Genomic DNA, 26,493 nt, shown 5'->3' with positions numbered 1-26,493 from the left:
AAAATAGCACAGTGCTTGTCATCATCAGAGCCCTCTGGACAAGACTTTCTCCAGTAGGACAAACAAGTGCAACAAGATGGGGGATCTCATTGTTCACAGAGGACTTTTCAACAAGTATGATTTCCAAAAGGCAAAAGATCAATGTAGATTGTATAGGAGGCGGGAATTCGGATTCAAAAAGGAAGGAACAGAGAACTTCAAATTTACCATTTTAGATATTTCGAAGTCTCATTGAGACAAGCCTGTGAAATTGTTTTCATTTACTTATTGCTGAGCACTGCTGAATTGCAGATGTCTGCAGAACATATTAAGAAATTCAAAGAAATAAATATAGAGATTTCCATAATCATAAAAATATGCATAGATAACTTCCACTGATTGTACTGTAAAATTTCCCTTGATTGTCTGTCATTTTTAAAGTCTGATACCTCATTTCCCCTATTTGAAAACATGCTGCTTTGTGCTGACTGCTTATCAGTCTCACAGCTTGGGGAAGCAGATTTCATCTGGTCTTAACCTACCTTATGCCTCACCATGTACATATGTACCTGAACTAAAAATCAAGTACAGTGTATTGCTATGGATTATGAATACAGAAGTGCAGATTTCTATATTTATCTATTTTAAACTCTCATTTTAAAGCAAACTGTGGACAGAACTCACCCAGAGTACACATTGACTAACATGATGTTTAAATGGTGTTTTAACAGTTTTTAAATGTTAAAAACATTTTTGAATCTTTTCATCAACATGCAGAACAGAAATTCTCATGGCTTGCATCAGCAGTGAATCAGTCTTTTTTTTCTGTAGTCTAGGAAAGCAACATTAAAAATACATCAGTAACCAGGCTTCCTAGGGAAATGTGGCTCACAGGACCATGCTGTCTGTGTGTCAATCCCTTCTCAATAACAAAACCTTATTATTTAATCTACTCGCCAATTTCAGCCAAATTTGACAAGGGAGTAGATATTAAACCTCAACGATATTAAGTGCTTAAATCTTTTGTGAAACTGGGAGAGAGATCACATTCATGACCTCTCTGAGGAGAGTCCTGAGCAAGAGTTCAGCTACATTATTAGATTATTCCAGATAATATTATTATAAATAATATATATATATTATTGTATTATAGCAGAGAATTCACATGAGGGTGGAAGAGAGAGAGGCATTATGCATGTCCAGAACTGGGAAGTGCCTATGAGTTTCTTTATTAGGCACTTTGGTACCTGTCTCTTGGACATAATGGAGCTGAAGCCCAGCTTTGCTTCTGCTGCTGCCTGCGGAATGCTTGGTCCTTAACACTCCTCAGATTCCCTGGTGATGGAGGTCTTGTAAATTCCTAGGTATTCCATCAGGCATTCATTCTTACATTACATTGAAATACTTCTGTGTTTTTCCTTCTAGAAGCTTGCCTTGCTGCTTGGGGCTTGGGCTCATGAGTAAGGTCAGTGAGCGTGTCCAATCAATAGCTTATTTTTTCAGGAGAGAAGAGCTATGTCCCTACCTGTGCACAAAATGGATGAAAGCCTCTTCTCTGGTCCTAAAGGCAGGTCAAGACATGGCTGGTATTTGTTAGCCTAAATTCTCCTCTGCTCCACAGCAGAGCAGTGTGGTCTTATGCTGCTCATGGAGATGGTGCCTGGCCTGTGCAGCCCTGTGCCTCGCCTTTGTCCTGCCCATTTATGTGCTGTCTCTCATGAGCATGGTTTGGGCCAGCGCAGTGTCCACTGATGTGTGCACAACCGAGCACTTCTGTCCTGGCCTTCCTTAACTTTTCAGCAGTGCTGTAACCAAGAAAGCTGATGCTTCAACTTAGTATTTTCTGTACTATTGGGTGCAAACTGCCAAGAGAGGAATGATTTTATTCTGCTCAGTGACCTTGGCCAGGACACTGGTTGGCTTGCGTTATGTCAGGAACCTGCTAGATCCCTGTCTCTTCAGCAAACTGCCAATGCCAGCGTGGAATAAAGTGCTCTGTGAAGGGAGTTGTACCAGAGGTACGACTGTCATTTTTTACATTTGCAGAAGATGTTGATTTGAAGCCCTTATCAGGGGGGAGTTGTATTTTCAGTGTCTGACCCTTCCCATACTGTGATAAACAAACTTGAAGCGAAACTTTATCAAGGAATAGACTGGAATAAACCGCTAATACAAAGGTGTAAGAAAGCCAAGAGGATCCAATGACTCCCTCACTGTCACAAAGAAAGGAACTGTTACAAGGATCAGAACTACAGAGATCGCACTGAATGCTTTCTGAGAGATCTGTGTTGCTTTCTAAGGCTGCTCTCAATGTTTATTGGTCTTCAACCAAACCGTAATAAACCTGATAAAGACTTCATCAAGAAAGGTGAAAGAAAATGCCAGTTTTAATGCAACATTAAGTCCTTTTTCCCCACAAGCCCACTTTTGCTCTCTTTCTCTTTCTTACCACTTGGCATAAAGAGGATCAGGTTTACGATGCTTTTTAAAAGACCTAGGTCCAAATCTTTAACCTTTTCACAGTACAGAGAAATTGACTGTCTTTATATTTTGTTGTTTGTGATGGATTTAATTATCTATGAGGTACTTAAAAGCATTGTGGTACTTTGTCCTTAGTTAAACCTTTCCAATAGCTTCCTCTTTCCTTGTCTACTGTGATTTGGTAATTGAGCTACTTAGCAGTTGTGTTTCCGTGTGTTATATGTATCTGAATAATATCACAGTTGGAAATGGAAAGCGCTTTATAAATATCCCCTTGTTCTTTTTGTTCACATAGATTTCCAAAGATATTTCTGAATTCCCTGCATTTCTAGGTACTTCTATGGAGCAAAAACAGAGAAAACATGCACAAAGATGATCTTTTTTCAAAATTTACCTTCTTGTGTAATAACTGATAAAAAGCAGTTTGTAAAGTACCTGGCTGTATACAGTGAATCTTATTTGGTGTGGGGTTTATGTTGGATATCAGAACATGTACAGCAATAAAAAAAAAAAAAAGCACAATTTTTTTCTCCTAGCTGTCAAGGTATTGAAAGTATAAAGGCATCACAGTGAATATTTTTGTTTGTAGTAGAACATGCCTTTAGAACTTACTTTTAGCATTTAACTATGTTCTATTTATTGGCTTTTTTTTTTGTTGCAGCTTTTTAACTCCTATGCGCAGCTAGTGTCTGATACATTTACCTACTGTGCTATAAAGAGAATGTTACAAAGTGCCAAAAGATCTAGGGGAAAAGTGCTGGTTCCACTGAAACTGCAGGAAGTATTATCTTCTTCCCACTTTTCGGTACCTTTCTAACATCCAACCATTTATATAATACTGTGCCTTAAATTCTGTGTTATTTTCCCATGGTGACACGATGGCCATGACAAAGGTTGAGGCCATCAGTGGCTCCTAGCGCTACCTCCCGTGCTGTATTTTCTTTCATAGCCATTCTGCTGTTGCCAGACAAAGTTCTATTCATTTATCTCCCCGTATCAGTTTCCTGATTTGCTGTCCAGTAATTTATGACTGCGTGGAGCTTTGGTGCTCATTACGCTGCCCGGTGACCCTTGTGACCCACCCCTCCTCCCCACCTACTCTCTGCCATCTTAGCCCCTGGGCTAGTTGTTACTGCTGCAAGATGGAGGGCCTCTGTCCGTGCCAAGGTGAATAAAAGGTCACCAGCCCCGTCTTGCACGGCTTTCAGTATGTGACATCATGGGTCAGTACAGTGGCAGTGCAGTGCTGTATCATGAAAGGTACTTCAGCAGAAGAAAAAATAATACAGCAGAAGGCATGTGCTACTAAAGACTGAGCAACCTGTCAGGATAGAATCATAGATCCGTAGGATCATTAAGGTGGGAAAAGACCTCTAGGATCATCAGGTCCAGCCGTCAGCCTGTCACCACCATGCCCAGTCACTGTCCCCATGAGATGCTGGCCAGGAGGTTGCCACACTTTGCTGGTGGCCTCTAGCTCTGCTGCAGCGATGGAGCAGGACCCTCCTGGCCTTTTTAGGCTTTTTTCTGGGTATCGTGTCTGTTGCAGAAAAATTAACAGATGAATAAAGAGAAACACACAAATAATTCACCCTTTATTGGTTTACTGTGAGGGTAATTGCAGGTCAGTTATAAACCTGTGAGGGCCTGCTTGGGAGTAAAAAACGAAATGAACTGATCATCTGGTGGCTGACGCTTAAATAGAGCTCTGTTGGAAACTCTCCTTGCCTGAAGAAAATTGAAATGTCAGTATTTCCTTTATTCTGCATCGATAGCTGTTGAAGGCTTTTGTGCTAGACTGAGGCCTATAGAGGCGTGAGCAGGGGGTGTAAAGTGTTGCCAACAACTTCATCAGCAGAGCGTTCAGGTACAAGGCAACACTTGGCTGACACACATCTTTTGCAGAGTGAGAATTTCATTCTGTTCATAAATACAAACTGAAGTATTATTTGTATTACCAAATGAGAGCATGGTTGGTGGCTGGGCGGTTGGTGCTGGTGGAATTTTGAAAGGCATTTCATCTTCAGTGATGAATTTTGATGGTTTTCTGTCAATTAGAAAGTTGAACTGTGATTTTTCTCTTCCATCTTTTCACCACCTGAGCTATACTGAGAATATAAAAGGCTGTGTACAGGGGGAAGGCGGAGAATGAGCAGGAAGGGAGAAGGGAGTAGTTTCCTTTCTAATGGCTTTAACTATTTGCATCAATAGTGCAAATTAGTTTGCTTTTTCATCAGGATTGATTTGATTGTAATTTTTTTGCTGTAATGTAGATCTCCGGTAAAGGTATCACGGTGCCAATTATGCGGAATATATAGAATGTGTAAAATAAATCTGCGGGGATTTGCATGCATGAGCTTATCAACTGTTGGTTTTGCTGTTATTTGTTTGTTTGTTTTTTAAAAAAGGACCGTAACTTCCAAAAATGCATCCCCTCCCTAATGCAACGTACAAAGATCCCCTTAGATAGTTCCCCCTTGGAACTCCTGGGGAAATGCGTTTTCCTGGCAGTGTAATGTCCCTTAACACAACTCCTGCAGCTCGGACCCGGTGTCCTGCTGTGACAGCCACAACCATGTGTGCTGCTGATTGTTAGGGGGCAATATGAACCTGATTGGAACATGCCTGCTAATTGGTTTGAGAGCGAGATATAGACAATGCTGTCTTATAGCAGATTGTGTAGATAGGCCTAGTCAGAGGGTTAATTCTGCTTGACAGCACATCAGCAGCATCTTGAGAGTAATTACCCAACTTAAGTTTTCCCACAGTTGAATTGAGATCTTCAAAGGCTTCTACATTTACAAGTATTATTAACCTATATCTGAAACATGATGTTCCCACAAGGGCTAATTTTTTCTTCCTTTTATTAAATATACAGGTTATAGGGTTCATTTGCTAAGTGCTAAGCCCTTAGAAGAAAACACTGCTTGTTAGAGAGAGAGAAATCTGTAGTGCACGACCAAAGCAAATGATGCATAATGCACACATCATTGTCTTTTTGCAAAGACTTTAAAACAAGTTAAAATTTAGGTCTGGCTCCCTTCCTCTCTCCTTCTCTTCCACCCCCTGCTTTCCACTTTTAGGAAAATCAAACCACTTATTCCTATGTGCAGAGTGAGTAAATTGAAGACACACACAAACAAAACCCTCCTAGGATGTTGTTCAATTAAGTGCAGATCATTGGATACAATACATATGACATTAATGAAATGGTATCTGCTGCAAAAATAGATTGGAAACATTCATGAATAAATCAAATCCTGTTAATGACTTTTTAAAAATGAAAATGAATGAAAACAATATTTATTTGTTAGGAACAACAGTATGTCATGAGTAACAGCATATAGTTTAATCCTGTTTTAAATTTATGTTCTATTTTCTGCATTCATTTTGCGATTTGTCTTTGAAAATATCGTCTTTGTAACAGTCCATTGTAAAAGCCCCAAATATTAAGAATCTTATTTATCTTTTAGGTTCAAATGCTATTGAATGCGTTAAATATTAACACAAGCAGGCAGATAGCTTTGTTAAACACAATATTTGCTAGGAGGGTATCAGTCTGTCGAAAGCCTTTTGTGGCATGAAGCAGATCTTGTAACTTGTGATCTTTTTATTTTCTTTTGCAGGTCAGAAACGAAGTTTGACTCCAATTCAGGTATGTTTAGATTTACAGTGTTTTGCTGAATGTACACTACTCGGGTTAATCTCAAAAGAGTAGTTTATCAGTTCAAGTTCAGTTTAGTTTTAAACAAACTGGGGTAGGTCAGTCTTAAAAAGGATCTTCATTTCTCACCCTCTGCAAACAGCGTCATTACCGTGAAACATTTGCTTTCGTTCCTTTCATTATACCCTGTCTTTTTTCCCCAAAAGATGATCAGGAAGATGTATCTCCCGATGGACTTTAATTGATCCGGAAAAATTATAGAACAAAAAATGATAATGCAGACTAAAGCAAATGGAGGACTGAAGTGAAGTTTTGAAAATGATCGCTGCTTTAAAGGGGAGTGTTTTTCTTCCTGGTGGACAAAGACATTTCATGGGAATTTGAAGTCAGTGCAGCCTATCTGTCAGGAAACAGATGATTTGTCATCAAATTTTCATGACAGATGCATGTACACAATGCATGCCAGACCAGTCTGTAGGGCTCTCTCTAGGAGGTTTACCAAAAGGCAATCTCTCTCAAGTTGTCTTTTTAAAGAATTTTAATGTGTGGTAGGGATTGAGAGGGAAGTGAAGGTCAGCCTAACAGGTTAATGTGTATCTAACAAGACAAAAAACACAGGACAGCAAACAGAAGAACAGTTGGGAGAAAAACAGAGCTCCTAATAGCAGACTGCTACTTACTCGGTTAACTATTCTTGGGCATTCCTTAATGTTAAACAACGTAGATTAAGAATAGTCTGTTGTCCTGAAACTAGCTGAAATGCCCATTGCCTGAAATGATCGCTCACAATTTATTTTTTGTTAGGATGGAAATGACTTTTTAAACTGAAAGCCTGGTATTGTAGCAATCTTGTGTTCAGGCCAACCTTGTGTTTAAGTTATCTTCTATATGATTTGCTTAATGCGGTGGTTGTAATTGCTTATAATGATATGAATTTTACAATATATATTACTCAGATTATTTATGAAATAGCATGTTCCCTTTTATCCCAGCTGCAGCATGAGTTGGGTTTGAAATGTGAGGTATTACTTTGCTTTTTCTTTCCGCGCTAGATTTTATCTTTGGAACTGTATGGGAGTGAAATCTACAGCAGGAAGCATTTATATACCTAATTCCTACATCTTGTATACTTGAGTCATCTTGCTTCTATTATGATTTTCGTCAGAGAGTTCAAGGTTACTTGAGTGAACTGTATGCTAAGATTGTTTCTTAGATCAGTTTTACAAGGGAAGATAGCTTCACGCATTTTGTGCCGTCACCTCCTTTCCTTGTTAATAACGACACCAATACCGGGGTGCAGAGCAGGATGACAAATGTCTCACTATTCTCTGAAGGAGAAAATGCTATCTGTGGAACTCCGGCTTGCTCAGGGGGTTAGGCTGCAAACACTCTTCTGACATTTTCTTTGAAGCAGCACTCCCACCATGAGCCGTGGCCATGAATGTGGGGCTGTGGGATCTCCTTAGGAGCACAGAGTATCCATGCACTTTCGGCACCATCACTGCAATGGCAAACGCCTGCTCAGTAGATGTCACCTCTCTTTCTGGGCTCTGTAGGCTGAGTGTGAGCTCTTAAATGTCTCTTCTTCATCTGTGTGGGGCCCACAGGCTTTCTTTCCTTGTGTATGGGCTGTCTTCTACCATTACTTACTGGAAAAGCCTGGTTGCCCAAGGACTGGCTGGCAAGCACTGCTCTGCCTCGCTGCTCTTCTGAGCAAGCATTGCTTGTACATGGTCAGATGCTGCAGTAGGAAATTTGGAAGTCAGGACCATTTATTGTAGATCACACAAAAAATATGTAAATAGAAATGATCTCTGTCTCTACAATTTTTGCTGGTCCTAAATATTCTTTGGACTTGCACCAGGATTCCTTGCACCAGGTAGTCAGCTAACTTTGTTTTGCTGAATGTTGACAGGCACCACTGATGTCACCAGGAGTTTAAAGCCTTAAGTGCTGTGTTGCTTTTCACTTTGGAGTGCTTTGTATGCGTATCATCAGGGATGCAATACAGGAACGTTCCAGGGCTGAGAAACTTTTAAGATTTATTCCTCCTTCTGCAGTGCCTCACTTTCACACTCTGTTTGTGATTCTTTCCCCTAAGCCCCTGAGGAAGATGTTGGTCAGAATAGTCCTACCATGGGACATCAGCCATCTGCCAAAGTTTTGAAGGCTCTGGCTCCCAGTGCATGGCCATGTGGATGGCTGACAGCCCAGGATGGGCTCTGGCTCTCATTCTGTTCTTTGCCATGAATGTTATCCTTGGAATTGAGAACTACAGACTTTTAATGACTTGGTTTTATCAGTGCTGCCTCTTTTGGTGTCACATCCAAGGATAGTTGTTAGAAGATAATAGAAAAAGCAGATTAAGCAAACAAAGAGGAATTTTAAGAAAAAAAAAATCACAGAAAGTTCATAACCTTAAAGTCACTTCACAGCTGGAAACATCAAGACTGAAAAAACCTTTATCTTTGTGAAAAGGACAGCAGCCTGTCCTTGGGATGGTGCTCAGTTATTCTACAGAGCTGTTCTTGATGGTCAGATAGTATAAGCACTTAGAGTTTATCTTTTGTTGCCAGAAAGTGAGAGAGGCAGAGAAATGGAGACACTGAGGTCAAGTCAACATGTGTCACCCAAATAAAATACCACTGATTTGGTTTCTCCACTAAAAAATTTACCATCGCTTTCCCCAAAGCAGACGTTAAGCTCAACCCTTCTGCTGCCCCTGGGCAATCAGGAGAGTCAAGGCAGAGAGAGGAGGTATGCACTGGTGGTGACAAAGAAGCATCTTTGCAAAAAATTCTCTTTCTTGTATGAGGGGATGTAATGCCCTGTGTAGCACTATGTTCTGCATAATGCATGCCTTTGAGATGTGTAAATGTGACATTGCTTCTGAAAGGGTTGCTGCCATTTGAAACCAGTGACTCTGCATTTACATGACCTTGAGTTCCTCAGAGACACCTTAAGGTACTTTCATGTCCCTCATTTCATTTTGAATTCCCCAGACTGCGATTCCTGAGTAAAGCAACAATCCTGCAAATGGACACAAACATGCTTTGTATGAGCATATCTCATGTTACTCAAAACAGCTCAAGTGTTGAACCTGAGAATGAGATAATTTCATTCTAGAATGAGTATTTTCCTGCAGGGAGCTGTTCTACAACCTGTCGCATGCTCTAAATTAACCTTAATGTTAATTCCAGTTAACTCGCAAGTCTAGATGTGCCCCTGTTAAGCATTTATCAATGCTTATTGTACTTCTCCTTCCTAGAAATAGGTGTGAAATATAGAAGAGCTGAAAGAAGTCTTTCTAAAGCAAGTACAAAGTCTGGGATACAGCTTTAAAAGTGCCCAGTAGGCTCACTGTAAATGAAACCTTGGAAATATTGTTCAACACTGAAATATTAGGCAAACATTGTCAGAAGAAGATTAATTTGAACTTGAGAATTAACTTAAAAGAAGGCTGTAAAATTCCTATAGTGATGATCGGGATTTATCATATAAATAGCTATAACATCTGTAGGGGACGCACATTCTTCATATCAAGACTAACAGTTCCATCTGAGAAACTTTTTTCTCTGCTGATTTTATAAGTCTAGCTGGCAGAGTTTCTGTCTCAGAGGCCAGGGGATTAGCTTCATGCTGTTAGAAGATCTTATGAAATGAAACAATTTTGCTTTCCTGTCATAATATGATGGATTTCTCTGGTACTGAAAATAGATTTTTCTAAAAAAAGTACTTGAAAGCAAGAAAGGTTGTAAAAAAAAATAGTTTTTCTCAAAATTTGTGAAGGAACAAAGTAAACCACAAAAAGCACAGCTGAATCAATTTTGTTCCAATTATGAGTATTTTGGGAGTGTCTAAAACGCTTCTAGTGTTATGTGCTTGGTTAGCAAATTTTAAAGGCTCGCATTTGCTTTTGGTGCAGAGCAATACAAGGCTGATAAGAGTGAATTTAAATTACAAGAAACATCTTAGAATAGTAAGTTGAGGAATTTATTTATTTTTTAATTATGATACAAATAGAGGGCTTTTTTAAGTGGTGTTTGATAGCAGGGAGAACTTGTAGATCTCAAAAGATGTCACTGAATGCTGTTATAATCCTAATTTAGGAATAGAAAAATAAGCGTAGACAACTCAGACAACTGTCTTGGCACGTCCTCTGCTTACCAGTGAATGGGAGAGGTGAATTTCCTAGTGCCTGCAGAGAGGGCTGGAGTTTCCTTGGGGCACCCTCTGAAACATTTGTTGTATCCTGCATGTCACTGTGGCTGTAAGCTCTATGATATTCAAGTGATAGCGTTGGCGGTGAAGTTACGAAGGGGAAGAAATCTGAGTTCTGTGTTAAAAAGAAGGGACAAGTCCCTGGATAATGCACTCGGACTCCAGTGGAGTCTCTATTGTGTGCATGTCACTCAGATGGTTGAACGGAGGAAGTCAAGGCGAGCAGAGTGTGGTGGTGAATGACAATGGTGAAAGCTCTGTGCTTTAGTGATGCCTCTGAGCACTGGCAGAAGAGAGAGGTGTGCCCAAGGGGCAGGCTGCCTTCAGCCGTGTTCTTCATTGCTTCCTGTGCCAGCTGGCACTCCTCTCAGAAGAGATGTATCGATGTGCATCTCCAAAAAACAGTTCTCTCTCCCTGCTTGACTGAACCAAACATCTATACAGATTAAGCAAAATGTACAGATTATCTGTGTGATTTTGTATCTCCATTTGTGTACATACTTTGGAAAATTGTCTGATTAGCATCAGGAATTAAGCTATAATAGCTGCCCATGTAACTAGAACTACATCCACCAGCTTTTGTTGGATTCTTGCCACCCCAGAAATCAAATACAAAGCAAGCTGTAGAGATCCCGACAGTTTCTGGAATTTCCTTCACTTGTCTGGAATCACAGTGTCTACTCATGATACTGTAGGTTTTTCTCCTGTCTGCATGTTGTTTTTTGCACTAGAAAGAGTGTATCCTTGTGTCTTCAGCTCTGCACAGTGCTGTCACGCTTTTGTCCTGATAAAAGTTGCCACCCTTTCCTCTCTTGCCTCTATATTTACTGCTATAGTTCCTTTAATAAGGTCCTACAATGTACTGACTTGCTAGGCTACATGATTCAGCACAGGTGTCAGAAAACAGTCAAAGAAAATTATAAGGTTGAGGTGGTCAGATATTTTCCTCTCATAAATTCCTCTTGGCTACATTTCCAGATGTTCAGCAGTAAACCTTCCAAACTCTATCAGCCCTGATTTCCCTTAGCTTCTTATCAGTCCCACTGCGTGAAAGCCACCAGTACGACTATTAAGAGTACAAAGAGATCTTCTGAATAAGAAAGAAATGAAAACTGAGATATCTTGAAAGCAAGCATCCTTTTCTGATCCTTGCTACCAGGAAAATCTGAAAGACACTAAACTGGCCTGAAACCTTAAGTCTCTGTAGCAACAAGTAATGTCATCCATCTATCAACTGGAGGGTAGATCTAAGTACAGATTGCAGACTCAATTTCTGATGTTTATTGATGTCAACTTCTTCATCCAGAAACTGCATCCAGATTGTTAGAGTTGTTCTTAATTTCTTCTTCACAAGGCTGAGGAGCTGGGGGAGAAAGACATTTGGTGTTCATAACAAAATCGTATCAAGTTCATTCAAATCAACCTATGATCAGGGAATTTCATTTAAAAACGTAAACAGATTATTGTCAGAGTCTGTAACAGGGAAAGTGGCAAAAATCAGCATGGATAATGAATAGCAGGGGTGCTGCACAGCTTTCTGGATGAGGCAAATCTCCTCTCCAGAGTCTCCTTCTTATTATTTCCTTCTCTCTGGCCACCACGACTGTATGGATCCTTGAAAGGGTACATGAGCTGGCACAGTGAGATAGTGGGAGGAAAGCAGCTTCCTGAAAAGAACAGCAGCTCAGATGATCTTACTTGTCATTAGTTGGTAGTGCTGTTTTGCTCTTTGCATTGACATCTTTATGGGCAGATCATTATGTATGCAGTGGTTGGAAAGCATGGTCTGCTCTATTTGGTCAGCAGTGGGATGAGTCGTTAGATCCAGATGCAAACTGAACCATCTGGTGAATACTTTCAGGGCCACACTAAATGTGATCTGGAATATGGATGGCTGGGACACGTAAGTGATACATCCCAGTGATTACGTGCTAGTAACACCGCTGACCTGTGGTAAATGATTGCCATCCTATTCTCTCTCTTGTCAAGTACGGCAAAATACAGTCAAATAATTTCAACATATAGAACAGTGTTTTAATCAGCAAAGGGCTGATTAAAAACGTAAGCATGCAGGAAAGCTTGCTTGTCTAGGTTTTTTGAAGAAGGCTGCCAGCTGCAAGAGGATTCCAGATGTGCACCTTTCCAAATTCTATTGCTGGGTTCCAATTGCAGTTGTTTTTTTTTTCCCCCAGTTTCTCAGTTCATCTTTGCATCTGAGCTTGGCTATTACTTGCTGTCAGGGGCATGGTTCTTCTCCGCTGCTGAGGAATTATCAGTAGGCAGACTGTTAATTTTGGGAAGCTAGACCTGTGAAGCTAGATCTGTGCAACTGAAGGCCTTGATCATACAACAGGCTTCAATCTTTCTGTGTTAAAGATATGTGTAATTTCTATTTTGTATTGTTTTAATTATGTATGCCTCCCTGCAGTAAGTCCTGTTTGTGTCTCATTAATAGGGCAGCTATTACACCATGCTCTGCCCTTGTAGGCTAGCACAGATGCTCACTGTGCCACTCCCGTGTGAAGCGCTTTCTTGGCATGCGGTAAGAACTGTGCATTAAAAGGCCTTGCTCAAGGAGCCAGTAATGTAATATCAACAAAGGCAAATACAATTTTCTATTTTTGTCTTACATAAACTTCAGTAATCATTGCTGTTTCTTTCTTCTCTTGCTCTGAGGATCTCGCTGGGAAGCTTGCAGTGTGTTTAAATTGGCCCTGTAACGAAAATATTTAGATTTAGGTTTTCCATTTTAATATTGTTCATGTAAGCAAATTCATCAGATCTATTAAGGAGGAATTTTTTACCCCCTTTTCTAGGTACCTAAGTTGATCTTTCTTTTTCTACTTTTCATTTCATTGTAAATAGCTACTTAAAAAAGTGGTGTCTTTTAGAAGCAATTTGGAAAAAGCAGTCTTAGAAGATGTGAGTTATATCATCGTTTTATTACATGGGATTGAAACTACAGTGCTCTGTTAAATTATAATGAAAGCTATAATGTAGATTGAGCATTTTTCATTTGTCATATGTGTGTACTTTCTTCACATAGCTTTGACCTGTAAGAGAATTATTTCTGTTAGTTAGGAAATTTCTCTTTCAAGTTAGCAACATTCAGCAGTGTAACATCCTTACTGTCCTGGAGGGCTAGACTTCCTGAACACACAAATGTGATTCTTCTGTTAACTCTTAATTATTAACCTGTTAATTGTTGTGCACCTTCTTACTGATCAAGGCTACCTAATTATTTTTCAAGAGCTATTTGTATTGCTGCAGTCTTGTTCAGTGGACAAAGCAGAGGATTTTTGGTGATACTCTTGAGTTATCCCATACTCGCAAACTTCACAAAGAGTATAAAGACTTTTTCTGTTCTTTATAGATGAAAACTCATTCAGTCACATTAGCTCTGTTACAGAATAACTGCGATAATTAAACTTTACCATAGTCCCATTTAATTAGACAAAAATGAAGTATGTACAAGAGAAGCCCCAAGTATGGACAAGCAGGGAGGTTTCTGGTCACAGCTGTGGCTCATTGAGATTGTTATATAGCTCAAATGCAATTTACCCACACCATGTACAGTTCGAGTCAGTTGTATTGTTTCACTGCCTTATTAGTACTCTATTCATTTAACCATGAAGAGGGGAAGGAAATTGCTTGTCTGCTTTGTAATTTGGAAGATGAACTGTAATTCATTTGTAAGTGGAGTATTATGGCACATTATGGCACTGTGCATCACAAATATGCTTCTGAAGAGCTTTTGAAGAATGGCAAAATGGGATACTATTTAGTTGACTGTGTGACCCCAGTAAACAGGAGTTCTGTAGGATAAGAGAAATCTTAACATCTCCACTCTCTTCTGGTGCAGAAGCTACCAGCATCCAATTGGGTGTTTGTAGGTGCTGGACTGCACAGGTTTGGATGCAATGTGGATGGCTCTTCATATTTTTAGTGTTGCATGGGTACTGACAGATTCTGTACCCTGTTCCAGTGTGGCTGACAGCTCAGTGACCTTGGGTAAAGTCCTTTTTCCCTATGCCTTTTTCCTCCTGCCCATCATCTGTTGAGCTTGTCTACGTTAAAAGACTTTCAAGGGGGAGGGCTGTCCCTTTCTGTTGAGCACGTCTGAGACCCAGTGCGGAGGAAAGGTTTTCTCACTTGAGATTACCTCCTAAGTCCACCATAAATCAAATAATTGGTAGCCTTTGCAAAGTATCCCGTTTTGACTGAGCAAATGAAGTTTGAGCAAATGAGTCTCTGAAAAGTAGTATAAAAAACAGCATGGTAAATGTATTCAACTAAAAGATAGTCACCACCAGTACCACAGTATTTGTGTCAAAGGGATCTCAGTTATGTGAAGAAGAAAGACAATTGATATAGTCTTCCCAGGCCCAGAATCCTTCACCCAACTGAAATGCATGCTTTCTGCAGCAGAATGCATGACTGTGGATATAGATTAATAAACAAATTGAGGCCTTTGAGTCCAATATCTAACATTAGCAGAGTTTAAATTACATGTAGATATGATTAGGGCTAAGGCATATAGAAGAGAGGATATGGATAAAATACAACAATTCCAAAAACTTTTGCGTCTAGAAAATCAGTTTTTTTTGTGTGATTATCTTAGGATCATTCACACACACACACAATGTGTTTGCCAATGTAAATGATACTTAACATGATGGGGCCTGGAGGAAGCTGAACATCTTTTTAATGGCAGCTCATGAAATGAGTTTTAATCTTGCAAGGTGCTGAACAAGTTAAAGGTGCTCCACATTCATGGATCAGTCTATGGATCAGTGTTTTCCACTATTGTGGAAATAACACAGATTTTGAAGGGAAAAGGGTGGGAAATCAGAGAGATGTTGCCTTGTTAACACTGAAGAGAACTTACTAAGATGATTTATAATATAGGCTGTATTTGGTACAATCTGATGGAATTCTCAAACACATTGATTTTTCTTCCTTAAGTAGTCACTTTTTAAGCTGTACTTCCCTCCCAATATGTTCAAATTTACACCGAATCAGTAAATTTGTCAGTCTCCATTCCACCCTTCAGGAAAAGCAGCAAAAAATATCGTAAGTACTTCCATTCCCTTTCCATTCATTCCTGCTCACCTGAGAATTACTGTTACTCTCCTTCCTAGTGACTAACAGAAAGTTTCATCATTTATTTGACTGGAGGCCAAGCAGCTGAAAAGGTTGGGTTGGGGCCCTTCCTTGATTTAAAGAGTGACTATGGCTGTGCTGGGAAATCAAATGCTGACTCAGTAGTTCCTGTACCCTTCTTTGGGGTAGACCACTGCATCAGTCATCCTATAAAAGGGTATTCCATGTTCCTCATTGTGCTTTCAGTTATGTCTCTTTGAAAATAGATAAGGTCAAAGGAGAACAGAGAGAAAAGTGCCAAAATGGCCTCTGAAATACTAAATTTCACTCAGTTTCTCATGGAGAAAGGAACCTCTTGCTAAAATCAGAGAAAAAAATATGAAAAGCCTGACTCCTCAGCTGAGGAGCGTTCCCAGCTTTTCATCCACAGAGCCTAGCATCTGCTGCTTGTTGGCTGCTCACTTCCACAGTAAAACCAACTCAACCCAGCCCCCTTGTTTTGCTTGAGGGAGAAGGAGACTTACTTTGGATGTTTTCCTTCAGCTGCCCTGGCTCTCCCTTCCCATTCCCATGGATCTCTAGGTCAATAAGGACAGCACCTACTTCAGAAAGCAATGGAGTCATTTGAGCTGTGATCTTCTGGAGGCATCTGGCCTGAGTTCAGCCTAGATGAGAGCTGGGGCCATGGATAAGCAGTGGGACGAGCACCTTGCTACCAGCTTCATTGCAATCTTTGGCACAGAGGAGAGAGCAAGACTGTGGTGTACTGCGTGTGCACCCCTCCAGCCCTGTCAGATAGCTCCTTTGATTTCATGAGCTTGTCTTAGAGGATGGGCCAGCTGCAGCCAGACACTAGACATACAGGACCACCGAGGTGTTTTTTGCCTGTGTGCCTTGATTAATATAATAGGACAGGATGGTTACAGTCAGTGTGTGTGCTTTTTCATTATTTTCTCTCCACCATAAAGTGTAGTTTTTTTGTTTGTTTGTTTTAAGCAATGTCTCATTAAGCATGGTATCTTCTGTGCCTGAGTGCATATTGTCCAAAGCTGCACATCTTGTGTTTTGATTAACATGATTTATGAGGTCATGAATTTGAATAAGAAAGAAAAGAGAGCTATTTTTTTTTCTTCCCTCTGGGTTTGTCGGAGAAGGGAAAAGAAAACCTTAATGTATTTCCTATGTAAGATGATGAGAATGATTAGCATGAGTTGAAAGAGGAAAAGGTCTGTTATTTGAAGGAAAAAAAAAGTTTCATGTCATTAGACTCTATGAACTAGCCAAGTGATAATGATTAATGACAAAAGATTCAATGAGGATTAAAATGTTTCATGTTTTTCTTTCATTGATAGAGTGCTGTAAATTTATGACCAATAAGAAACCATATGAAAGATCTGTCAGCTTTTATTATCTCACATTTTGGTTTCTTATCGAAACTGATTTCAGGTTTTATAGTACTGAAAGTGAGAGGAAAAACTCAAGCTGCTTTTAATCAAACTGGAATGTTCAGTGATCACCTTTAAAATCCTTACAGGGTTGATCTGAGTATGAGGTAAAGAACATTAATTTGCCTTTTGTTGACTTAATTTAGTGGCAACCACAGTATTTAAGATGTAATGGTAGACAAGTTTGTGTCATACCACTGCAACTGCCACTGCACATGTGGACATCCATCTGCTTGGGATTAAGTGCTGAGTCAAAACACCAATGAAGGCTAATGCTGCCAGTTTAAGTCAGACACAATTTGCACCGAGTTTTATTCAAGTAAGGACAGCATGACCAGGCCTTAAGCCAGATGACAATGAATTAAATTACAAAGACTGAAAGTATGTCTGCAAGGAGAAATGAATCCCTGTGTGATCTGATAGGGGTTCTGGCAACCTTGTCTCCTGTTAGAGGGGGCTGAATTACCATTTGGTATGCTGTAGTAGTTCCCTCTCACTGCTCCTTGCAGACAAGGTGGTCCCAGTCTTTTCAGCAGGCGTGACCAAGGTGTCTGAATGATCTTAGAACCCTTCTCCAAATACCATGTCTATGAGTGTCACAAAAACCATATTTGAAGTGTTTAATTCTGAGGGGTCCTGTTGGAGAAGTCTGCCTAGCATGCATTGAGTCACCCATCCATCCCTGCTTGTTAACTTTAGCTGGGCATGCAATCTGCATGGTTAAACTTAAGGGAGATTATGCATGTCTACAGTGGATGAGCAGAGAGCTGAGGCTGAGTGCAGGAGGTCCTCAAGTTACTTAGCTGCTGCTGTGTAGTAGAAAAAAATTGTGAATTTAAGAGATGAACGATCCAGTCACTCCTGAGTTGTGCTGGATGCTGCTGAACCACCTGTACACAGAGTCTGGGAGTAGTGTGTTTATGGGAAGGTTCACAGAGTCGTAGAAACACCAAGGTTGGAAAAGACCTCCAAGATCATCTAGTCCAACTGTCCATCTTCCACCAAGACTCCCTGTTTCAGGCAGCTTGTTCCAGTGCCTGACTACTCTTTTGGAGAAGAATTTTTTCCCAATATCTAATTGGCAATACTTAAGGCCATTCCCTCTCATCCTTGTGCTAGTTATGCAGGAGAAGAGGCCAACCCCCACCTCACCACAACCTTCTTTCAGGTAGTTGTAGAGAACGATAACGCTTTCCCTGAGCATCCTCCTCTCCAAACTGAGCAATCCCAGTTGCCTCAGCTGCCCCTCATAAGACTTGTGAAGAAGGGCAGCTTCAGTGCCCTTCTCTGAACACGCTCCAAGGCTCCCATGCCTTTCTAGTACTGAAGGGCTCAAAACTGAACACAGTAACCAGAGCTGTTACAGGAGCATAATCACCTCCCTGCTCCTGCTGGCTACACTATTTCTAATACAAGCCAGGATGCCATTGGCCTTCTTGCAGGTCTGTGTACACTGCTGGCTCATGTTTAGTCAAGTGTTGACCAGCACCCCCAGGTCCATTTCTTCCATGCAATCTTCCAGCCACTCTGCCCCAAGCTTATAATGTTGGCTTTGGTTCTTGTGGCCAAAATGCAGGACCAAAGACTTGGTCTTGTTGAACTTCATCCCATTCATCTCAGCCCAGCAATCCAGCCTGTCCAGATGCCTCTGAAGTTCCTTCCTACCTCAGGCAGATTGACACTTCCTCCCAGCTTGGTGTCATCTGCAAACTTACTGAGGGTGCACTCAATCCCCTCATCCAGGTCATTGCTAAAGATATTAAACAGAGCAAGCCCCAATACCAATCCTTGGGAAATACCATTTGTGATTGGTCTCGAGTTCATCCTGTCTTGGATGAGTCTATTTTAGTTGTTCTCTCTGTTTTTCTTCTCATTTCCCTTTTCTTGGGAAAAAACAAAACAAAAAACAAAAAACCAAAACAAAACAAAAAACCCCAAAAAAACATCTCTAATTATAATTACCCCAGTGAACTGCAGTAATTTTATTCTGTTTCTCTTGAACTAATAATGACTAAGAATCACCAGATTTGTAAAAGCTGGCAAAACATGTTTTGTAAATCATCATTCATTTGTGAATCATCCACCACTCTTCATTCTTGTGCAAGGAGATAATTATGTAAAGAAAGACAGCCTGGAGGTAATGAGAATGAATCAAAAATGTTGGAAATGTATTAAACTTCATTTCAGTCAGGACCCAAATACTACGGTGATCTTTGGCATTTTTTAGAAGGCAGGTAAAATTTTCCAAAACTTTACTTGGCAGAAATTTTGCTGATTTTATGCTGCTTCTTAGGAACATTTAGGAAGTCAAAGTCTTGTAGTCTATGCTAACCATTTCAACCAAGCTGAAGATAGATGACACAGTAAATGCAGTTGTGAAAACTGAAAGGCATCTTATTAAAACATTAACATTTAGAAACAGAAGTGTTCTATTTCTGCATGTTGCATTTCAAAGTAGTGGTCAGGAGAACTAAATTTTCCTGTTTGTATTCTCATTGAAGAAATGTTTAGCCACAAGATTTTTTTGAAAGAACGCCTAGGCTCCCTTCCATGCTATTATCTCACCTTGACTCAAAGTTTTTTTTTCCTGCCACACACTCCATATTTAAGGGATTTTAAAAGAGTCCAAGGAATATGGATTTGCAGTAGGGTGGGATTTGGAACATCAACTGCCAGCACTGATAGATGAACTATCTGGAAATTGATGAAGACATATTTAGGCTGGAGAGTGATGGAAAAAATGTGCTAGTAAATAAAGCCTGCTGCATAAATACTGTATTGAGGGCTCTGGAAACGAGTTTAAGAGACAAGAGGGGAAGATATAGCGTTTCCCTGAAATTTTACCCCTTCCTGCATTAGAGGATAGGAGGAAATCCCTGACTGAAAGAGAACTGACAGAGCTGGATATTAGGTCAGGAGTTAGTGTCCATGTTAGGCCATGGCAAATTGAAATTACGTTGATGATTGCTCACCTATTAACCAAGGTGTTGGTAGAGATGAGAAGTACAGGATCTCTTTTTTTAATTTGTTCTGTTTTCTTTGCTTTTTGCATGTCTGAGACTCTTCTTTCATTCCATAACAATGATGTACCTCATCTATACCTGGACCCGTGCCGTAGTAGCAGTATGGTTAGCAGGGCTGTCTCACTGATGAGGAACGCTGCTGGAACCCATGCCAGCAGCTGCTTTTACTCCACTGGTTCCTAGCATTACAGTGTAGGCTGTATAAAAGGTCCCACTCCTAAAAACCCAGAGAAATGAACATAGCAGAGCTGTAATCTTAACTCACTTGTTGTAGTCTCTGTAAAAGTAATTTCTTTAATGACACATTAACATAAATTTTCATGTTCTCCTTTGCTTTCTCACACATAGAAGATCAGTGTCCCACGGACCTGCTCCGGGCTGGGAAGTGCAGCTCACTGGGAGCTCCTTGTGGGACTGCTCCTCCTGGGCTCCTCTTTCAGAGGGAAGGGAGTCTGGGACTGTCTCCCACCTCCTGTAAAGTCTGTGTCTGAGAACCATGGCAAGGCAACTTAACTGCATCTGGGTGGGAGTAAGGACACAGATCTTCATCCAGCAGTCTTGGCCCTGAGTAGATCTGACCTTCATCGTATCACAAAAGAGACGAATGGTGACAGGACTTTGTCGATTCCCCTCCCTCCTTCCCACGATGAGTAGGATTATTGGGAAACTTCAGGAGCTGAAACTCGTGAGATTTCCACTGGCAATTTGCCTCTGAGAATGTTTTTACTCATCCACAAATGATTGAGCTTTAATGAGTCTCTCGTAATTTGTACAAGCAGAACAGTATATTTCTTTCCTTCCTTCGCCAGTGGTTCTTGCATATCTTCTTGAAATTTTCATAAAGCATTGGCCAGTGCCAGGCTTGCACAGATGGATGTAGACAATAACATTAAAATGCATAAGCAATCAAATGTATTACAGCCTGTGGTTCTACTTTACCTTTTGCATAGGAGTGTATTACTTCATACTTAAAAAAAAAAAAAGAAAAGAAAAAGCAGTCTGTTGAAGAACCTAAAAAATGAGGCACAGTGTTCTTCAAATGCGTAAAGATTAATAAATGAAGAGCATTCAGTGTCATCTTCAATGTAATTTAAAAGGATAAAATTACCTACGTTATGCATTCTATCTTTAATTCAGAGTCTATGTCTGGGAACTTCCCACTCATGTCTCATTAGTTCAACATTATGCTTTATTTGTGCAAGCCTGTTTTAAAACTGTTGAATGGTGAGGAATTAGAGAATTAAGAACAATGATAACATGTATATTAGAAACAGTCAAAACAAGGGTGAAGACAGTCAAATCCTTCGCTCTCAGGAAGCCAGCTGATACTTACTGAAGCCCATGCAAACGTTTCAGTGATCCAATAAAGATCAGTGAATTAAAAAAGAAGAAAATTGATAGTGTGATGGGCTTAGGGAAGCAGATGGTTTAAGCAGAGGGATGACAGAAAGATACGCTGGTGTAAAACTGCAAATAAATTTGTTGTTTGCCCTGGTTACTCATTTTACATATTTGGATGGATGTACTGTCATTGCTGTGCACTTTTACTGTATGAAGAGACAACATGTTCAAACAGAGGTGGTTGAAGATAGTCACAGAGGCTGTGGTGGCCACAACTGGAAGCTGTGTGAACAGTTTGATATAATTCTTTTTTAATTTGAGAACCAAACCTGACCTTGGAAGCAAGGCTGGGACTTGCATGTACAGGATAGTTTGCTTTAAGCTGGCAAGCAGAAACAAAAGCTTTGTTTCCTTTAATGTATTGAACTAGATTATGGTATATATATCCCTCCTATTTCCTTAACATAAGTTGATACTGGAAAGAAAACATTTTAGACAAAGGCTTGAACTATGTGCTTTAAAAATTGAAAGTGGAGAACAGTTGAGCTTACTGAATTTTCTCCAAATGCTCCATTATTTCCAGCCAACATTTTCTACAAAATTAGAGAAATTTGCAGAAAATTTTCTAGAATTCTACAGAGTGCAGTTCAAGGAAATCTAATGATTTAGAAAGAAACTAAAACCAAATTCAGGGCCCATTTAATTGGATTCTTAATTAGCGGCACCCTCGGGCTGGTTTCCGGGATGGCGCGGGCAGCCAGCCGTGACCGCCTTTCTCCTCGGTGGTGCCTTGGCACAATGCAACTGAACTGGCCTGTGACCCCTGGGAACAGCAACAATGGGGACAATCCATCCCTGCACAGGGAGGTGACCCCCTCAGCTCAGTCCTGCTAGAAAACAATTCCTAATTTTGCAAGGATTTTTGGCTTAACAATTCTTAGGGTGCAGATTAAAAGTGCTTTTTTACTTAAGAGTAACATCACGAAACAAACATTGTAGCTCCTGATAGCAGTATTGGACACTGAAGTAGAGATAGTAAACATTGAAAATTTTGCTTTGACTACAGTAGAGTAGGAATGCTTTCCCCACTCCCACTCTTCCTCTGCCAAAAATAAACCAAATCAATAGGACGGTGTTCCGTGCAAGTGATGAACCCCCATGTTTCATGTCAAAATGTACAAAATGTTTTAATCTGGTGGAAGGTGGGGCTCTGAAACTGACTTCAGATATGGCCAGCACTGAAACTTGGCAGATCATTAAGTTGCCTGCAGGGGAGGAAAGTGCACTGTAAGGTCCACTTTGGAATGTGGGCCGGTGGTCCCCTGGTCCTCCAGTCCTTGCTGTAAAGCCAGGAGCTGCGGGGTGTGTTTGGACTTTCTGTAAGATGCTTTATGGGCTGTTGCTCATGGCATGGGAACTGAATCATTTTTTACAAACTGATTGAGCTATTGGCTCTGCTCTTTTCCTGCAGAGACCTGGACTGTGTTTTACCTCTTATAGGGAAGAATCCTATTGAGAACACCTGGAACGATACAATTACAGCACAAACATTTAAAACTGTTGGTATGCCTCCGCTTTCTGGGAAGCTGGGAAGAAGGTAATGGAGGCACAGAGATTTTTAGTTTGACTACAAACCTTTCAGGGTAGTAGATGCTGTTTATATTTCAGTGGAGGTCTAAGCTGGGAACAGCTCCTTTTAGCTAGCTGCAGGCAAAGCTTTTCTGTTGTGCCTAAGAGTGCTCAGCAGCCAGCATGTGTGCCATTTGGGTTGCAATCTGATGAACACTTGAAGGGCAGAGGAGGGAAGGCCCAGCAGCCTCTTGCATTCCATGCCTTCCCCATCCTTGAAACTTCCATTGTTGCAATGCTGCTAAATCTGCTTTGCCTGCTCAGAACTTAAGCAAACAGACATTGTGCTTATGTGGAGTTATGCAGCATTTGAGAAAGGTCTGAGGTTGTTGAATAGAGCAGGATTGACATTGGGCCAGCTTGGTGTCAAAGATTAGATTTTTTATATCCAAGATAGGGTTGGGAACTGGCATAGTGTAGCTTTTTTTGATCAATATATATATCTTATAGCTGTTCAGTCCCTTTCTTGGAAAATGAATCCTCTGCTCCCCGCTCTCCAAGGAAAGACTAATCCCAGATAATAACTTGAGTAATTTATTTTAAATTCTAAATTTTTGTATTTTGCCTTTTCTAATGCTGTGATAGAGGTGATCTTTTGTACAGGCATAGGGAGCCTTGAGGAAGAGACCTCCTGAGATCTGTTCCTATCATGCAATTTGAGCTGCAGCAAATAAGGACATGACAGATGGATTCAACCTAAGAACAATCTGCTGAGGAGTCCTTTAAAGCAGGAATAACTTGTTGGTGACCCAGACAGTGAAACAGAGGTTGGCTGTGTGATTCTGTGGGTGGTTTGTCCCAGAAATGATGTGCCATGACACTGGGTTAGCTGAGTGCTGTGGGAAGGCAGTCTCCGGAGTCCTGCATTATAGTGAACTGAGAGCTTTGGAAGCGGAGAAAGGGAGGTGTTGCAGTGAGAGCTGTCACTAGGAGCAGAGACATCTTGGTTCCTGTGCAAGTCCTGGAACCAGACACAAGGCACAAGCTCTGAGTTCTGCACCATAGTGCATTTGCCCTTTGCTTTAGCATCACTCCTTGAGGAGAGGTTTAATGAGGTGGCTGAGTCAATTTAACACCTTGCTGGCATAGGAACTGTATTTCTGTTTTCCTTCCTCCCCTTGCCCTATATTATTTTGCCTTGCCTTGCCTCCAGCGGTTGGTTGACCTCTCTCTTTATCGATTCGTCTGACTCAGAAAATACAGCTGAATAATCTTCTGTTGGTTTTGAGTGTTAGACTTTCTCCCTCCAAACTGGTAAGCACCAGAGCCAGGGAATGGCCAGAGAGCAGGGACCCAGAGTTGATGATTGGACTAGATGATCTTAGGAGTCTTTTCCAACCTAAATGATTATGAGATTCTAACTGGTCTGGGCTCAGTGGGCTTTGCAACCCAGACATCCCTTTGAAAATCTTCATTTTCAGCAAGTAAGCATTTTACATTTCTTTTGTTTAATAAAATGTTTTTATGGAAAATTTCCTACTGAGCCCTTGTAAAGTTTTTGTATTCTGCCTACTCAGGCAAAAGTCTCTGAAAGACTTTGCTTTTAAAATGAACCACAAACTTGTCTTTCAAACCCAAACAACATCTCTGTATGGCTCTTTCCAAAATCCAGTCTAACCAAAGATGGTTTTTTGACTTCACACTCCCAAGCGCAGACTGCCCAAGAGAAAGCTCAGAAACCACACTGCTACCCTTTCGTGTAAAAAGGAAAAGGAATATTTCCTGTAATGTAACGAAAGACTAATGAAACAGAGAAGAGTGGAAAGGCTGAGTATGAAAGGTTGGACACATCAGGTGTAAAACACATTAATTTCAAATTAAAATCCTGACCCGCTACTGCTTCCCAGCTGGGTCTACAGCAGGCCTGGCTGTGCTCCTGCAGCCACGTCCCCTCCTGCCCAGCCTTACCTGCCCCAACCTGCCTACTCCTTCCCAGAGCTCAGTGCTGAGCTTGGCAGTGAGCACCCAAACAGGCTGTGGCTGTGAGGGGTGGGAGTCAGCTGCTTTGCTGAGCTGGGAATAACCTGCATGCTCATGGGGCACTATTTATGTGAGGTTTCAGCAGAGTTTACTTTTGAAGTAAATATTAAAGTGAAGTGAGGGACAGCGCTGTCTTTGACCGCAGAGCATTATTTTATACCTCGTTAGGTCTGTTTTTCCTACTAATGCACCGGTGGCAATTGGACAAGTAACAGACTGAGGGGATGAACAAAAGAGTTGTTCCTTTTCCGAGCGTACCAAAGCCAGTCTGTAATTGTGGCACTGGAACAAAAAAAGACCTCAGACTCCAACGCAGAAATGAGGCCTTCCTAGAAAACCTGCACTGCAGCGGTTGGCTTCCCTTTATTTCGTGTTTCATACACTCCTTTCCCCCGACTTTAGAAGAACCATGTGTCTGTGTGCAGCTGATGTGCTGTTATGTTCCTGTTTCCTCAAGGAAATACACAAAATGGTTTAATGGTAGTTAGATTTTTTTCTGCTTTTGAAAAGTTTTTACAGATATTTAAAACCACCTGATGAGTAACAGCCCGTCTGTGCTGCTTTGAGCCCCCTGGCCCAGCAGGAGCCACTCCCCTGAGATGCCCTGTGGGAGGGAAGTGCCAGGGGGTGGAAAGCTTCCCTTACTGATGGCCCCCACGCACTGCTGACCAGGAGATTTTGGAGTATTGACAGAACCAGTAGGATCAAGACTCCTTTATAGGGGTGTCATTCAGCGAATGGTTCAAGTGATACCTCCCATCAGTGACTGCACCACAACTCTGGCCTGGGCCAACAGTGAGCAAACAGGCACAAGGTGGGAGCCACAAGTGTGAGTTGCTCTATACACAAATGTGCACAACATTCACGTACGCACCAATGCTGTAGATTTAGTGATTTAGTGATGCTCTATTTTGACCTAATGATGACAATGCTGCTGTATGCTTCTTATTTTTTCCATACAAGCAGCTTTGCTGTGCTACCCTTTTGCTTTCCCTGGCTTTTCTTGCCTGCAAGAGGAAGATGCAGCTGCTGATAGAGGATTCTAAAAAGCTTGAGGGTAATGGAGGGAATTAAACATTCTTCTTCCAGCTGCTGCTGTTCACAACACTTTTGACAGTTAAAATACATCACACATTCTCTTGTCGGTTTAATATAAACAATGAGTATTTTAAGTGGAGTCCAGAATCAGCCCCAAATAGGAGGATCCAGACAGGCCATTCAGATAGGAAACTAAGCAGTACCCTAAATTTATGTAGAAGTGGTCTGCAGGCAGTTCGGCCTCTGCCTGACACGCTGCCTACTGCAGCACATTAGGCCATGTGAGTGGAGAGAGCAGTGTTTGTCTTTTCAGAGAGAAAGTTTCATTTTTCATCTGAAAATTATTTTAGCGTCATTTTTTATCTGTAACTTTTAGCATGTAGTATAAAGTGAAGGGGAGAAACACCAAAGTTTATTTTATATTTTATTTTGTTTACGGCAAAACTAATTTATTTTTATTTTTCTTTTATTTATTTATTTTTGCATTATGAAACATTTTAATTAATCAAGATGAGTTTTGGAGGAAAGCTTGTTTAATAAGATTGTTTCTTTTTTTTTTTTTCATTCTGGAATAAAGACATTTGAAATC

At 40.7% G+C, this 26,493-nt stretch overlaps 1 protein-coding gene across 7 annotated transcripts in view; it reads left to right on the top strand.

Annotated features, from left to right (window-relative positions):
* The window catches only part of MSRB3 (methionine sulfoxide reductase B3), an 83,912-nt gene that overhangs the window by 37,145 nt on the left and 20,274 nt on the right, over positions 1-26,493 (top strand). For all 7 annotated transcript variants that reach the window (XM_052669326.1, XM_052669324.1, XM_052669322.1 and 4 more), the window contains one exon: positions 6,087-6,115. In XM_052669326.1, the coding sequence (XP_052525286.1) occupies positions 6,087-6,115 (29 nt within the window). The remainder of the gene's footprint in view (positions 1-6,086; positions 6,116-26,493) is intronic.

The sequence above is a fragment of the Tympanuchus pallidicinctus genome, unplaced genomic scaffold (genome assembly GCF_026119805.1).
Source record: "Tympanuchus pallidicinctus isolate F22 unplaced genomic scaffold, pur_lepc_1.0 scaffold8, whole genome shotgun sequence".
Lineage (NCBI taxonomy): Eukaryota > Metazoa > Chordata > Aves > Galliformes > Phasianidae > Tympanuchus > Tympanuchus pallidicinctus.
Note: the sequence above shows the minus strand (reverse complement) of the source record. Positions and strands in the feature narration are given on the sequence as shown.